Source organism: Schistocerca piceifrons, chromosome 3, assembly GCF_021461385.2.
Source record: "Schistocerca piceifrons isolate TAMUIC-IGC-003096 chromosome 3, iqSchPice1.1, whole genome shotgun sequence".
Classification (NCBI taxonomy): domain Eukaryota; kingdom Metazoa; phylum Arthropoda; class Insecta; order Orthoptera; family Acrididae; genus Schistocerca; species Schistocerca piceifrons.
Window position 1 is genome coordinate 165,989,720 of NC_060140.1, and position 17,812 is coordinate 166,007,531.

The 17,812-nt window shown below is 43.3% G+C and overlaps 1 protein-coding gene across 1 annotated transcript in view; it reads left to right on the plus strand.

Moving 5' to 3' along the window:
* Positions 1 to 17,812, plus strand: part of LOC124790042 — a 459,476-nt gene that overhangs the window by 161,271 nt on the left and 280,393 nt on the right. The window contains exon 2 of the mRNA XM_047257599.1: positions 13,957 to 14,068. Within this exon, the coding sequence (XP_047113555.1) occupies positions 13,996 to 14,068 (73 nt within the window). The 5' untranslated portion in view covers positions 13,957 to 13,995. The remainder of the gene's footprint in view (positions 1 to 13,956; positions 14,069 to 17,812) is intronic.

Sequence of the window (17,812 nt, forward strand, 5' to 3'; positions counted from 1 at the left end):
AACGCTACCTTGCCAGCAAGGCGCCGCCGGCCGCAGTGAACGAGCGGGTCTAGGCGCTTCAGTCTGGAACCGCGCGAGCGCTACGATGCAGGTTCGAATCCTGCCTCGGGCATGGATGTGTGTGCTGTCCTTAGGTTAGTTAGGTTTACGTAGTTCGATGCAGGTTCGAATCCTGCCTCGGGCATGGATGTGTGTGCTGTCCTTAGGTTAGTTAGGTTTAAGTAGTTCTAAGTTATAGGGGTCTGATGACCTCAGATGTTAAGTCGCTTAGTGCTAATAGCCATTTTAGCAAGGCACCAGATCTCTCACCGGTTGGCCACATTTGGAGCATTTGGAGCAGTGCTCTCCCTCAGGACTTTGACTCTCTAAGGAGCCAATTGCACAGAATTGGGCGCGATATCCTTCAGGAGGACGTCCAACAACTCCGCCAATCAATGGCAGCTTGCATGGTCGTCAGAGATGGAGCAACCGTTATTAGCTTGCTCAATTCTTTGCCTTGAACAAATTATCCAATTTTTCTGAAATTGTAATCATTTATTTCTCTGTACATGTACGTCCTGTTTGGACAATTTATTCGTCCAATCTCGGTCTTCATCTGCAGTATTTACCCTCTACAGCTTCCTTTCCCGGCGTCTTACCACAAGTGCTATCATCCTGCTCCTTTTTCGTATCACTGTGCTCCATATGTTTGAACCTGGTAGTCAAGGAAGGCAGGAAACGGTTACGATTGTGGACGCGGCCGTAATCAGTTATTATTGGTTGGCCTTTTTTTATCACACACAATTTATTTAAAATCAAGAACAAATTAAAATAATGGCAATTATTTAAGAACTGTTCCACAGCTGAAAGTTTTAATGGACATAGATTAAGAATTGTTTAAACTTGTTGTAAGTTACAATTACAGTTATTAAAATATAAAATTCAAATCATCAACACTCTTAAAACTCACTGCTAAAGTGCAACTGCCAGATTAAGATTTTAAAACAAGTAACCATGCTCACGGCTGAGGGCCTTAATGGCAATAAATTAAGAATTGTTTCAGGGCTGAAGGCCTTACTGGCAATAAATTAAGAATTGTTTCACGGCTGAATGGAAATTATTAAAAAATTTAACAAACATACTATCAAACAGCAATACAGTAGCAAAAGGTAATGTAAAAGACAGGCAACTGATCACCAAACAGATGAGGTAAAATGATAATAAACTTGTTATCACAACCGTTTAACTTGCTGGAACGCCAAAAGTGGCAATTATATTTTAAAAAAAATTAAAACATACAATAAAACAGCAAATATACTAATAAGGTTAATTCAAAAGAACAAGCAACTGATCCCCGAACAGGTGAGACGAATGATGGTAACTTGGTAATACAATAATAAAATAATAACACAATAATAAAACACAAGGGCCAGTCACAGATGGTGCTCCAGGAATCGACCTCTGAGTAGATAAGGCCAAAATCACTTTCGCGAGCAATGAGAAAGGCAGCAAGAGTTGCATTCACATCACTAGTGATTAGTGAATAGTGACTAGTGGCAGTCTAACGAATGACTAATGATAGTCTCCTAAAGCTACCTAACGACCGATAAACAATGCTACGATGGAACAACATGTCAAGGCCGGAGCCAGCGGTTAGCACTACGTCCTCAGAATGCTGTGTTTAGAGCGTCCGAAAGGAGAAAGAAACCACTACTACCAGAGCAGAAGAAACACCAAACAAACGTACACTGCCATTACATACACCAACCTCCAGGGCAGGTAACTGGGGCGTTAGCGGCAACCAGACAGGAAAAACAGCGCTGGTTGAACTTAACAAATAGTAACACATAGAATGCAGCAATTAATAACAAGAGGTCGAGGAAAGATAGTTAGATCCTCCTTCCCTAAACACTCCACTCGCTACTCCTCGTCTCGGCGACACTGCGAGCAGCAACACGAACTCAAGTGACTGGAGAATCGCGAGATCTCATAATGGTGGAGGTTTCACTACTCGGATTAAAATCCACTCAGCTTAAAGCTTGTTGGATCCAGTTGACGACTAGGTCATGTACCCTCCGAGCACAGCCCTTCCACCCGGCAGTGCATGCGTGCTGCCAGCGGTTCCAGCGTGTTGTCGCACTGCACTCGTGGCACCTCCGGAGTCCCCAACCGAACTGCTTACTCACATGAGCTGGAAGAACAGCCACGTCACCCTAAAGATAGGACCACAGGTACTACATATCAATAACGCCGCTTCTGTCACTAGTGTACAGGCAACGCTTGCGAAACCAGTGGCGCCAGTCAACACAACAAGAAGACCAACAACGGCAACCATGTGAACTAAACGATACAGTCTGGCCTCAAAGAGAGGACGGAAACCTACAACAGCACCAACTCGAGCCGCAGCACGGCTCATCTTCCCTCTCTCAAGGCGAAACCCGGGAAGGGGTGGGGTTCTAGGAGTCCCAACTAGCGGCCCAACCAAACTTAATTTCATTACGGTGGACCCGGTATTGCTTGCCGGTACGGTTGTCCTTAACCAGAAGATTAACTGGACCTAAAATCCGCATTATCGTACACGAACCCAACAAATTACGAACATACACCTGATCTCCCGGATAATCCCTGAAGGCTTGCCGATTACGGTTATAACGACCAGCTTGTTTGTTGTGGACCCTGAGAATATCGCGCCTGGCGCTATTCCCGTTTTCCTCGACAACCTGAGGGGTGATCTCCACAGGAGTTAGGTCTTGAATCCCCCATAAGTTCGAAAGGTGGGAAATGACAGGAAATACAAACACCAAAGAAACCGGAGTAGACTTCAAAGTCTAATGACGGGCGGTATTGAAGGCAAAACTAAGCCAAGGCAGACTAGAATCCCACTTACTGGGAGACTTCTGATGAAAGATGATGAGTTCGGATTTAAGGTTACGATTGTCCCTTTCCGCAAAGGACCTCTGAGGATAATTTGGAGTGGTAGTTACATGCTTAAAACCGCATTGAAAACAGAAGGCCTTGAAGGGAGCCGAAAGAAAGGCCGGTGCATTATCACTAACGATTTGCTTAGGAGGCCCAAACACACTAAATACACTCCTGGAAATTGAAATAAGAACACCGTGAATTCATTGTGCCAGGAAGGGGAAACTTTATTGACACATTCCTGGGGTCAGATACATCACGTGATCACACTGACAGAACCACAGGCACATAGGCACAGGCAACAGAGCATCCACAATGTCGGCACTAGTACAGTGTATATCCACCTTTCGCAGCAATGCAGGCTGCTATTCTCCCATGGAGACGATCGTAGAGATGCTGGATGTAGTCCTGTGGAACGGCTTGCCATGCCATATCCACCTGGCGCCTCAGTTGTACCAGCGTTCGTGCTGGGCGTGCAGACCGCGTGAGACGACGCTTCATCCAGTCCCAAACATGCTCAATGGGGGACAGATCCGGAGATCTTGCTGGCCAGGGTAGTTGACGTACACCTTCTAGAGCACGTTGGGTGGCACGGGATACATGCGGACGTGCATTGTCCTGTTCGAACAGCAAGTTCCCTTGCCGGTCTAGGAATGGTAGAACGATGGGTTCGATGACGGTTTGGATGTACCGTGCACTATTCAGTGTCCCCTCGACGATCACCAGTGGTGTACGGCCAGTGTAGGAGATCGCTCCCCACACCATGATGCTGGGTGTTGGCCCTGTGTGCCTCGGTCGTATGCAGTCCTGATTGTGGCGCTCACCTGCACGGCACCAAACACGCATACGACCATCATTGGCACCAAGGCAGAAGCGACTCTCATCGCTGAAGACGACACGTCTCCATTCGTCCCTCCATTCACGCCTGTCGCGACACCACTGGAGGCGGGCTGCACGATGTTGGGGCGTGAGCGGAAGACGGCCTAACGGTGTGTGGGACCGTAGCCCAGCTTCATGGAGACGGTTGCGAATGGTCCTCGCCGATACCCCAGGAGCAACAGTGTCCCTAATTTGCTGGGAAGTGGCGGTGCGGTCCCCTACGGCACTGCGTAGGATCCTACGGTCTTGGCGTGCATCCGTGCGTCGCTGCGGTCCGGTCCCAGGTCGACGGGCACGTGCACCTTCCGCCGACCACTGGCGACAACATCGATGTACTGTGGAGACCTCACGCCCCACGTGTTGAGCAATTCGGCGGTACGTCCACCCGACCTCCCGCATGCCCACTATACGCCCTCGCTCAAAGTCCGTCAACTGCACATACGGTTCACGTCCACGCTGTCGCGGCATGCTACCAGTGTTAAAGACTGCGATGGAGCTCCGTATGCCACGGCAAACTGGCTGACACTGACGGCGGCGGTGCACAAATGCTGCGCAGCTAGCGCCATTCGACGGCGAACACCGCGGTTCCTGGTGTGTCCGCTGTGCCGTGCGTGTGATCATTGCTTTTACAGCCCTCTCGCAGTGTCCGGAGCAAGTATGGTGGGTCTGACACACCGGTGTCAATGTGTCCTTTTTTCCATTTCCAGGAGTGTTCGTTAGTTAAATGCGCATTGGTGGTGGAAGCAGTCACATTACGACTCGGAAAAAGCCAGATAATCCTCGAAAACGCGTCGATAATGATTCACACATACCGATGGCCTCTTTTGGTGCGAGGTAAGCGCCACACATAATTAATATAGAGTTTTTCCATCGGGCAATATTCACGCTCACAGCTAAGGAACCCCTGTTGAACAGCGTTATTCGGTTTGGCGTTATTTCTCTAACGCCTCGGTCAATAGACGGCGAAGTCAGATGCTCCTTAATCCCGCCAATCAACGAGTTGTGAAAATGGAAAACTGGGCGTATTTGGGCACTTGTTAGACAGATCTTAACCTCCTTGGTTTGTAGGTCAGTTTTCGTAGCAGACTTTTCCAGGAGTCCCATTATTTCTCGTTTATCAGCGCATATAATTTTCAACTACAGAGTGAATATTAATCCAACTGACAAACTGCGGAGACGGTTTCCTAACTGGAAATGGAGGAAGAAGTTCTTATTAACGTGTGTCTAGAAGCGCAGTGTTGCCACCGTAGATGGCGGTGACGATTGAAAGACGCTATGAACAAGAGCCGTGTGTTCCTTGTGTGTTGCAGGCTGTGTGTTTGACCCAGCGCACAGTAAGCAGCAGAATGGTTCGACGATAAAGAGCGCTAATGACACAACTCCTGTAATTTTTATGGTCAGTTACAAAAACTATTCTCCTCATAGAGGGAAACCCATTGCTGATAATCCTTGTACTCGTTGCAGATGATAGGGACAGTAGCGGTAGCCACGCGGGACACGCATAACCGTACACCATGTTGGTGGATCACCTACCTGGAGCATGTACTAGGTTTCGTCTCAATATCCTGCAAAACGATCTTCCAAATGTAATGTACCCACATTCCGCCTCCTACCGGCTCCTTCACCTGTCTGAAAGAACCCAAGATCACTCAAACACCCCACAAGAACTTGAAATGTTGTGTGGTGTGTTTCATGTCTATTAGGATACTTGTTTGGCCTCTCAACCGTTTCCATCTGCTTGGCTGTATACATACACCATCTCGGCATGTTTTCGACATGAATACCGGACCGTCCTGCTGCTTACGGTGCGCTGCGTCAACCACGCAGCCTGTAACACAGAACGTTGTCAGAAGAACTTTCATGCGGTAGCGCCATCTGGTGACAACAGTGAATTTCTGAACACATCTTCATGGGACCCTTTTTCCTCCATTTCCAGTCAGAAATCCGTAGCTGCAGTTTGTCGGTTGTGTTTATGTTCACCCAGAATACAGGGTGTTACAAAAAGGTACGGCCAAACTTTCAGGAAAAATTCCTCACACACAAAGAAAGAAAATATGTTATGTGGACATGTGTCCGGAAACGCTTACTTTCCATGTTAGAGATCATTTTATTACTTCTCGTCAAATCACATTAATCATGGAATGGAAACACACAGCAACAGAGCGTACCAGCGTGACTTCAAACACTTTGTTACAGGAAATGTTCAAAATGTCCTCCGTAGCGAGGATACATACATCCACCCTCCGTCGCATGGAATCCCTGATGCGCTGATGCAGCCCTGGAGAATGGCGTATTGTATCACAGCCGTCCACAATACGAGCACGAAGAGTCTCTACATTTGGTACCGGGGTTGCGTAGACAAGAGCTTTCAAATACCCCCATAAATGAAAGTCAAGAGGGTTGAGGTCAGGAGAGCGTGGAGGCCCTGGAATCGGTCTGCCTCTACCAATCCATCGGTCACCGAATCTGTTGTTAAGAAGCGTACGAACACTTCGACTGAAATGTGCAGGAGCTCCATCGTGCATGAATCACATGTTGTGTCGTACTTGTAAAGGCACATGTTCTAGCAGCACAGGTAGAGTATCCCGTATGAAATCATGATAACGTGCTCCATTGAGCATAGGTGGAAGAACATGGGGCCCAATCGAGACATCACCAACAATGCCTGCCCAAACGTTCACAGAAAATCTGTGTTGATGACGTGATTGCACAGTTGCGTGCGGATTCTCGTCAGCCCACACATGTTGATCGTGAAAATTTACAATTTGATCACGTTGGTATGAAGCCTCATCCGTAAAGAGAACATTTGCACTGAAATGAGGATTGACACGTTGTTGGATGAACCATTCGCAGAAGTGTACCCGTGGAGGCCAATCAGCTGCTGATAGTGCCTGCACACGCTGTACATGGTACGGAAACAACTGGTTCTCCCGTAGCACTCTCCGTACAGTGACGTGGTCAACGTTACCTTGTACAGCAGTAACTTCTCTGACGCTGACATTAGGGTTATCGTCAACTCCACGAAGAATTTCCTCGTCCATTGCAGGTGTCCTCGTCGTTCTAGGTCTTCCCCAGTGGCGAGTCATAGGCTGGAATGTTCCGTGTTCCCTAAGACGCCGATCAATTGCTTCGAACGTCTTCCTGTCGGGACACCTTCGTTCTGGAAATCTGTCTCGATACAAACGTACCGCGCCACGGCTATTGCCCCGTGCTAAACCATACATCAAATGGGCATCTGCCAACTCCGCATTTGTAAACATTGCACTGACTGCAAAACCACGTTCGTGATGAACACTAACCTGTTGATGCTACGTACTGATGTGCTGTAGAGCAATGAGTCACATGTCAACACAAGCACCGAAGTCAACATTACCTTCCTTCAACTGGGTCAACTGGCGGTGAATCGAGGATGTATAGTACATACTGACGAAACTAAAATGAACTCTAACAAGGAAATTAAGCGTTTCCGAACACATGTCCACATAACATCTTTTCTTTATTTATATGTGCGGAATGTTTCCTGAAAGTTTGGCCGTACCTTTTTGTAACACCCTGTACAATCACCTGTTCAACGCTTCGTTTCTCTCCTTTTCCGATTTTCCCACAGCTCACGATTATCATACAACGCTGTGCTGCAGACGTACATTTCCAGATATTCCTTCCTGAAATTACAACCAATTTCTGATAGTAGTAGAAATAGTCAGTGAAAGAATATCGATCTGCCTGTGCTGTACTGTTTTCCATGTCCTTTTTCCTTCGTGGGTCGTTTATTATTTTCATACAGGGTACCAGAATTTCGTAACATCGTGGTTACCAGTTTTTTGTTATATTTATGGATAATCTTATTCTACAGCTACTCGTTATTTTCCTCTTTCTTTGCTTCACCCTCAATCTGCAGTTTGTGTTCATTAGGGCATTTCATCCAACAGGCATTTCAATTCTTCTTCACTTTCACTGAGGATAGCAAAGTCATCCGTGAATCTTTTGATATCATTTCACCCTCAGTTTTAATCCTCTTCCTGAACCTTTATTTTATTTCTGTCATCTTTCGTATACAAACTAAACTGAGAATGAAATGAATGAAGTCCCATGCTTCTCTACAGAGCGTAGAGGAACGATGCGGGAGACACGCACCGCTTTACTAGGCAAGGTCCTAGTGGAGGTGGTTATGCACCGTTACACATCGTCGCACGCCGGCTGAAGTGGCCGTGCGGTTAAAGGCGCTGCCGTCTGGAACCGCAAGACCGCTACGGTTGCAGGTTCGAATCCTGCCTCGGGCATGGATGTTTGTGATGTCCTTAGGTTAGTTAGGTTTAACTAGTTCTAAGTTCTAGGGGACTAATGACCTCAGCAGTTGAGTCCCATAGTGCTCAGAGCCATTTGAACCAACATTGTCTAACGTTTTTTCTAGGTCGACAAATGGTAAGAACGAGTCTTGATTTTCCTTAAGTCCTGCTTCCATTCCGAAAATCAAAGTGAAGGTTGTCCAACAGATCCTCAATGTCCTTTTTACTTCTTCTGTTCGATAATCTTTTTCAGCAACTTGTATGGATGGGGCGTTAAGCTTATTCCCACGAGTTCTCACGCGTATCTGCCCTTGCTACCTTGCTATCGCCTGTATGTTTAATTGTAGTATTCCCTCTGCAGTCTTAATGCTGACGCCCTTGTTTTTAATTTCACATAAGATGCTTTCGACTTTTCTGCTACGCTGGATCTCGTATCCCGACCGTTTATTTTTGATTTCATAACTTTTTTGATGCAGCCATTTCGTTTTGGTTTGACTTACTTCCTATTATTTCAGTCCTGGGTCATGTATACAGCAATATTTTTGTTCTTACTCCTTTCTTCGTTCACTAGAAATATTTCTTCTGTTACCTTCCTTGTACGTATGTTTGTCTGCCCAACGTCTGTAACTGCCCTTTTTGAAAATGTCCTCTCCTATGTATGCCTATACTAATATTCTTTATAGCATTATGTACAGCATTAGAGACCTCCAAATGCAACTAATTATGTCTTACCGCACCGATATTCCAGACGATAAGCTCGTACTTTATTATGCTAGTCATCACTACTAAATTTTGATATATGCTCTTGGTCACGCCTGAGGACAGAATGTCTGATTTTGTAATCTCTGCTCAAGATATGATCAAGCTGGAATCTTACCGTATCTCAAGAACGTTTCCCAGTATATCTCATCTGCTTGTGTTGTTTGGCCAATGTATTCTGTGCTGATGTCGGCAATATATTGTACAACTCATGTCGTCTTTCTCATGTGTCATTCCTTCTACCAAGCAGATATTATCGTCTACTATTGCTTTCCACCATCCATTATTATTAGATTATTGTCTCCCTTTACATACTGAGTTACACTGTAAATATCCTCATATTCTGCTTGTGACCTCGGCATGTATACCTCAACTACAATTGCTGGTGTTGGTTTCTGATTACAACAATCCTATCACTGAACTGTTCACAGTAACTCAATGCCATACCTTCCTACTCCGATAATACCATTTTCTCCTGCTGCAGATACTAACCTATATTCCTTCGACTAGAAATCTTTCTTTGTATATGACCTCACTGACTCTCATTATATATTAAGCCTTTGCACTCCTTTTCCAAGTTTTCTAGCTCCCCCAAAACACTCAATCATGACATTTCAGGCTCCGATTCGTATGACATTATCGATTCGTTGATTACTCAGACTTTTACTCGTGATATCCGTCCCCTTGGTAATCCCCTGACGGAGATCAAAATGGGAGATTAATACGGAATCTTAACCCTGTGTAGCGATCATCGTGACATTATGTCTTGTGGGCACACGTTATGTGTTTTTAGTGCGGTGGTCTCCATTGGGTTCTGAATCATCATGTAATTGATCAATGTTGATTATGCCAACCTTTAGGGGTAGTTTCCAGCACCAAGGACGAGAGGTTGCTCTGAAACTCTGTCCGTTCCTACGCCCTCTTGGACATGGGTGTCGGTAGATCGAGGATAACTTCTTATAAGTGTCGATCAAAAAGTTTCTGCTCGAAGGTCCTTCTCTCCAGAACCGCTTTTACAGTCAGCAAAATCGCAATTGAGGCAAATATCCCACCGACGCACTAGGTTGCAGGTACCCGTTTGGTGAAAAATCCGTAAATGTCTGCTGCACATAATTGTCTGAAAGGAATCGTTGTCCTTTCAGGGCCTTATTTAAGGAATCGAAGTCGCGGTAACCGCATGGGAAGAGATCAGTTTCACAGGTGGGTGCTGGAGTGTCTCCCAGTTGTGTTGATGTTAATTCTGCGTTACAAGTTTTGCGATATGGGGACGTGCGGCATCATAAAACAGCAGCATGTTCCAAAACGGGTTTTTTCGATAGGTGTACTGGAGAATTCACTTTCGTCATTCTTCGATGCATATTATAAAATCACTCAGCTATCTTCACTTACTGTTATTTATATTTTGCATATACTGAGCCTTTTGTACTGAGATGTTTCCCAAACCACCTTGTGCTGTGGCTATATATATATATATATATATATATATATATATATATATGTGTGTGTGTGTGTGTGTGTGTGTGTGTGTGTGTGTGTGTGTGTGTGTGTGTATTTGTGTTCTGTTGTAGTGAATACATACACCGTTGGTGGGACACAGGGCGCTGGGTGAAACTGCTTTCACACTATACACTTCCGTTGTTATGGCGATCTGCTCCAGCTGCTGCAGATGCTTTATCGAAGCTGAAAGTGTTAATCAAAGTTGCGGAGAAATATTCGTCTGATTTGCCTTCAGTTCTCAGACACATTGGAGCAAACAAAAAAAAAAAAAAAAAAAAAAAAAAGAGATCCGTGAAATCACTCCTTTTCCGAAGAAAGCATCAAATTATTTAATTAGAACTGAACGCTCCCGTCGGAATTGTTCTGGAGCTGGTATTCGTTAATAGATCACACTTGAGTATACGTCGTTTGTGGAAATAACACGTATCTTTTTGAAATGAACGAAGTTTTATTGACCGTAGTGTCAATGAAGTTCTTTGCGCACATGAATTAGCGATTCCCTATCATATATAGAGATGTATATACTAATTCTCTTGAAAACCTCGCAATGGCGTCGATTTGTATTACACAATAAAGAATAGAATCCTTTCTCTAGAAATTAAGATCTAAAGCTTACTATCTAAGAATAATTATCTAAGTGCACTACTCGACAGCGTAATGAAGAATATATTTGTCTCTCTCTCTCTCGTACTGTGACATTAATGCATAGCAATCTTATTACGTGATACATCACAATGTCTGCTGCTGTTTGTCCTTTGGCAAGAGCACGTTGGTCCTGTTTGGTTGCATTTGCTAGTAACATCGCCTTATTTCAAGTTTCGGCATTTACCACGGGCACTCCTGAAAGACACGAATGCTACACGTCGTTGCTTATATACCCGTATCGCAGTCGCGCTTCGTCGCATATACGCTATAGTAACCCCCTCAAATAGAAAACTGTTAATCGCCCTTATAAAAGGGAAGCTTTTGTTCGCCATTGCAGAAGACTTTATTCAAAATTTAAGCAGTAGCTACCCGGAACCGTGGATCTAGAACGTCTCGGCTACTTCCCGCTATTTTACATGTGTTCTTAAAACTAATATAATTTCATCTACATAAACATACATACATCATGTATGTCGGAGGGTATCTTGCAGCACTGCTAGTCATTTTCTTTACTGTTCCACCCGAAAATGGAGCAATAGACAAACGACTGTTAATATGCAAGGGTATCTTACCAGGGCTTCGCGGCCTTACGCGGAACGTACGTTGGCAACAATGGAATCGTTCTGCATTCAACTGCAAATGCCTGTACTGAAACTTTTCTCTGTAGTGCTTCGCGAAAAGAACTTCTTCTTCCAGGGATTCCCGTTTGAGTTCACAAAGCAAGTCCGTAACTCTCTCGTGTTGATCGAATCTACTACGCGTACGATCCAAGAAATATACACAGAACACCGAAGCCACGCCCGGCTCTTAAACCCCAAAAATCCGCTGAGGTCAAACCCTACATCGACACCAGTCACTCCAAGCTATGACAATGTCGAAATTTTAACCTCGATCTCATCTTTTCGAGACTGAGCGGTGAGGGAAACAACAGAATTTCCTTAGCCAAAGAATTTAATAGAAAGAGAAAGCGGCTTCAGCCTGGAAAAAGCATGGAATTCTGGCTTTTCTTTAATAAACATCCTAAGATGTCACTACAGTGCAACAACTGTTGACACATCGATATCCCAGCGTGGATCGACATTTTCACCAAAGATTCAGTTTACATAAAGTTCTTTCTCAGAAAGACATTTAGGGTTTCAGTAGTTGAGCGCCTGGTATCTAATTCATTTATTTGCTGCTGCCATTTACAAACCACCTGCCATCGAATTACTAAGGCAAGGAGTATTTTCACAATATGAAATTGTACACATACAAAATGTGAAACTTATTTGATATCTATTACTAGTAATATGAATTAATAATATTGCAACTTTACGATATGAAAATCCTATGATTTTCTGTTTATGAGATGAAGATAGTAATTGAGGGAGATGGAAAGAAGTTGTGACATACTATACCTTATGACATATGATGCATTAGAAAAAAACTTTCTAAAATAACAAGAAATATGCATTTAAGAATGATAAACAAAAAATAATAGGAAAGTACATAGATTTGTAATATGGATCCCACCACCTAGCTGTCTTGGGTGTGACGGCTCGTCAAATCATCGAATCTGTCACATTCTTACTAAATATCTTTAATACTTATTTGGTAAAATTGTCCGCCTCCGGTAGCTGAATGGTCAGCGTGACGGATTGTCAATCCTCTGGGCCTGGTTTCGATTCCCGGCTGGGTGGGGGAATCTTCTCCGCCCAGGGACTGCGTCTTGTGCTGTCCTCCTCATCATCATCCCATCATCCTCATCGACTGCAGGTCGCCGAAGTGGCATCAAATTGAAAGACCGGCACCCGGCGAACGGCCTGCCCGGCAGAGGGCCCTAGCCACACGGTTAAATTAAATTTGATAAATTGATGTGTACAGTATTGTGTTGTATTGCTCTTACATTACATTTGTTACAAGTCATTTGTGCTTTACGCAAAGGCATAATCGGTACATTGTTTGTGCACCTCTGATTTCCTTATGTCTCCATGTTGTGTACATGGTGTTTCTAAAGTATGTAAAGTAAAACCTCATCTAAGTTAAATAACGAATTGCATCATTTTCCTAAGCTTAAGTATATCACTTAAATTGCACATATTACTCAAGACGTTTCTACATGTATTAAAATGTCAGTTAATCCTTTTCTGTGTTCCTTAATTTGGTCTTATCTCACATCTAGGTGTGTAGGTTAATCTCACTGTTTGTATCTGTTTCAGCAGCTGAGTCTATTTCTACATTTCTGTCGGTGTCTCTGTCATTCGAAGTATGATGTCCGTTTGTGTGCTTGCTCTTATTTGTCTATGTGTTTTTTCTTGTTTGTATAATTCGTTTAACATACGCGATACATTATCGGTTATTTTATTCGGTATGCTCCGACAGTAAGGTTGCCGTAGAATTAGCCCTATGTTGTTATCCTCAGTTCGGAGTCGTATGTGTGCGATTCTGTCACAGTGTGAAGTGACATATTCAGGACATCTTAGTTCTCCGCAGGTACACACTGGTGTTCGGCTGAGATCAAATCGATGGAGATGTTGTGCGTGTGGACCATGCCACTTGAGAAAATGGACCATGGTCGGTGTGGGATCTACAAGTTTCCTTGATATTTTCGAAATAGCTGTGGACTGACGCCCATTCTCTCTGACAGGTATCATTACGCCAGCAATTTAGTTGATGCATTTCTATGTTCTATCTTATAATTTCAAATACCTATTCGCGTCTGTCTTTTTTCAGCCGGTAAGTTGCTGCTCTTGGGCAGATGGCGATGTCAATGAGGCTCTCGATATCCCAAGCTGAATACTTCTTTGGCCACGTCTCACAATGATTTTATGTGTTGCAAGCCTCAGTCGGTCGACAACTAGTTGATCTTGTACTGATTTATCTACGAAGCAGTTTTTGTGGGCACATGTTGAGATACGAGTCGGCCTTAGTTGATATGAGCGTTGCTGTTGTCAGGAGCGAGATACAGCTGACAGTGGCTGTACGTGACGTGTGCATGTGTCTTGTGTTTCAGGGCGGTCAACCGCAGCAGCCTCGCGATGCGCTTGCCGCCATGAGACCTGCAGCTGCAGCGCCCCTGCTCGCCATGGCCATCAACATTGTGCTCTGCAACTTCACCACCACAGGTAAAGCGCCCATCAAAATACTCCTATTTTAGGACATCAAGTACCCTCTCCATAATGACCTATAAGTGGTAACTAGTAGCTCAATAGAGATTATTAAATGAGACCATTCGGCATTTGGCTGTTAAAACATTATTTATTGCAATAGCAGTTTCGGCACATTATCATTTTCAGGCATTCCGAAAACAGTCATTCGTCAAATATAATACATGTAATTATGAACCAGATAAAGACTGGAAGCGAAAATTTTAAAGTTAATTCCATGGGATGTTGTAAACCCACTCAATAATTTATAGCTATGACATACTGTCTAAGGGCAGTTGCATGAGGTGTCGCGGTTTTAACAGCTGTTCCATTCACCACGTGCGTTGTGGAGCTGGTGAAATAATTATGTAAACACTGAAGTTTTAATTTTATGTAGTAGGCCTGGTAACTGGATCATAAAAGCGGAATAGATGCACACATACAAACAGTATGAGCTATGTAGTCTAAAGATGCTAACATATGGAGTCGATAACATGTAGTTCGTGAATTGTGTACAGAAAAGAGAAAAGTGACGAAAATATGTGTGAAATAAAAATGGAATCTACAAATGATAATGAGTATACAGATTAAAATCAGGTAAATAAATTAAGGACTATCAAGTCAAAATAAAACAATACCCAAAAATTCAAATGCAGAAGTGAGTCTAAAATCTCAGATGTAGATGGAGTTTGATTCTGTAATGAAGTGGGGGTCAGAGGATGGGCTATTGGTTATTCCTAAATAATTAAGTGGTGTGAACAACTCCAGACGTCTGCTACTAATGCTTAACTGCGATTTCCGTCGGTGTATTTCTTCTGTTTCTTGGGTGGAATTCATATCAGCATCCGTGGTCTAGGAATCACTCCCGCTTCCCCTGCTGACATCTGAGACTCTCCTCGATACTTTCTATATTGTAACCCACAGTGGAGTAGGCGCATGGACACGCGCCTCCTTTCTTTTATGCACTATACCAGAACAGGCTGGATTTTTCCCCATTCCACTCTCTATTGCTTCACACCGCTTAGCTTACATCAGTATAATTATTCTTTTTTTCTTCACCTTGTTAATAAAAAAAATTGCTCGCCTTGTACGAGTGTAATGTCTCGTGTTATTTCCGCCGGAAGGATGGCATTTCTGTTGTATTTAAGCTTGTACCAATAAAGATATTTTGTTCATTTACCCTGTTCCTCGTAAAAAAAAATAATAATAAAATAAAATAAATCAAAAGCTGCTCTGAAGGAGTTATTCATGGATTGGAGGGGGGAAGCTTCGAGGCCAGGCCAGAGATGATGGATAGAGCGTATCCCCAAAAAGGGAAAAAATGGGTTATCATGTTTGGTTATTAATCAGAAACTTCCTGGGACCGCGTCTGAAACCCGACACTGCTTAAATTTTGATTCGTATCAGCACTGTCAGCCGAAGACTTCCGGCATAAGAAGTCAGCCTCATTCTGCCAACGGCCTTGTCAAAGAGGGCGGAGATGGGGACAGAGATTCAGGGCACTCTCTTGTCCTAGAGGTGGGAAACTGCCCCTAACGGCGGAAGAGTCAGCAATGATCTACGACATGAGTACGCAGAAGTCAATGGAAACCACGGCATTAAAGACACGTAACGTGTATCCACAGGACATGTGGCCTCTAATTGAGAAAGTGTCACGATGATATCTCCATTGGCAAAAGATATAGTAAGAAGATATGGAAATAACTGGATTACAACTAACAATATACCGGATGATCAAAAAGTCAGTATAAATTTGAAAACTTAAGAAACCACGGAATAATGTAGATAGAGAGGTAAAAATTGACATACATGCTTGGAATGACATGGGGTTTTATTAGAACAAAAAAAAGTATTGCTAGACGCGTGAAAGATCTCTTGCGCGCGTCGTTTGGTGATGATCTTGTGCTCAGCTGCCACTTTCGTCTTGCTTAGCCTCCCAGGTCCCCAGACCTCAGTCCGTGCGATTATTGGTTTTGGGGTTACCTGAAGTCGCAAGTGTATCGTGATCGACCGACATCTCTAGGGATGCTGAAAAACAACATCCGGCGCCAATGCCTCACCATAACTCCGGACATTCTTTACAGTGCTGTTCACAACATTATTCCTCACCTACAGCTATTGTTGAGGAATAATGGTGGACAAATTGAGCATTTCCTGTAAAGAAGATCATCTTTGCTTTGTCTTACTTTGTTATGCTAATTATTGCTATTCTGATCAGATGAAGCGCCATCTGTTGGACATTTTTTGAACTTTTGTATTTTTTTGGTTCTAATAAAACCCCATATCATTCCAAGCATGTGTGTCAATTTGTACATCTCTATCTACATTATTCCGTGATTTATTTAGTTTTCAAATATATACTGACTTTTTGATCACCTGGTATATTGTTAGTTGTAATCCAGTTATTTCCATATCTTCTTACTATATACACTATAGCGATATGACTGGTTATTTGAGTATGTATAATGGAAAAATCCATACGCAAATTGTGCACAGCTTTGTACAAATGACCAGACTGATAATATACTATGTTATTATGGCTTGGTTTCCATTTTCACTCGAAAGCGAGATTTGAATATACAGATTTCTGCTCTAGTCGTAGTTTGAAAACCTTCAGAAACCTGGTAGTCAGTGGAAGGCAGGATTCGGTTACAATTGTGAACGGGGCCGTAGTCAGTTACTATTGGTTGCCTTTAATAGTAATACACATTTATTTTAAACTAGTAATTCCAGTCTCAACAATAAATCAAAAAACCACATCTTATTAATGCGGGAATGATCAACTGTGTAAAATAATAGTGTTTTCAGTGCCTTACAGTTTAGCAAATCACCATAAAATACATATACAGCAGATAATGTTTTAAAAACAAGCCACTGCGATTACGGCTGAAGGCCTTATACATCAAGAATGGCAATAAGTTAAGAATTTTCAACAACTCGCTGCAATTTACAACTTACAGATATTGAAATATTACAGGTAAGTAGCCCAAAACACAGCAGAAGGCATCAGACGCCAGACATGGCAGTAAAAAAGGTCTTAAGGCTTACTGATAAAAATACCAATACCAAATTAGAATTTTATGGCAAATAAACACAATTACGGCTGAAGGCCTTAGAAGCCAGGAACGGCAATTATATAAAAAAATTAGAGACCTGCCGTAAAACGGCAAATACAATAGCAAAGGGTAATTAAAGAACCTGATCACCAAGTGGATGAAATAAAATAATAGTAAACCTTGTAAGACAACCCTTACACTGCCAGATTTATTCAAGAAGGCGACCAAGAACTATTAACTAGGCATACATAACCTTTAATGTAGGCATTACATAGTATTACAATAAATAATATAATAATAAAAAAACAAGAACCAGTCACAGACCCTGCTCCAGGAATCGACCTCTGAGAACACTTTCGTGAGCGATGAGATAAGCAGCCAAGAGTTTCATTCACTTTACGAGATGGTAACTCAGACTAGCGGCAGTCCAACGAATGACTAATGATAATCTTTCTGACGCCACCTGACCTCCGATGAACCAAATGCAACGACGCAACAACACGCCAAAGCCGGAACCGGCGGTCTGCACTACGTCCCCAGAATACCGTGTTTAGAGCGCCCGGGACGAAAAAGGAGTTACTACCACCAGAGTAGAAGAATCACCAACTGGCCTACAATCAAGAAATCTGCCAAAACTACACGCCTTACCAGGCAGCAGCGGCAAGGC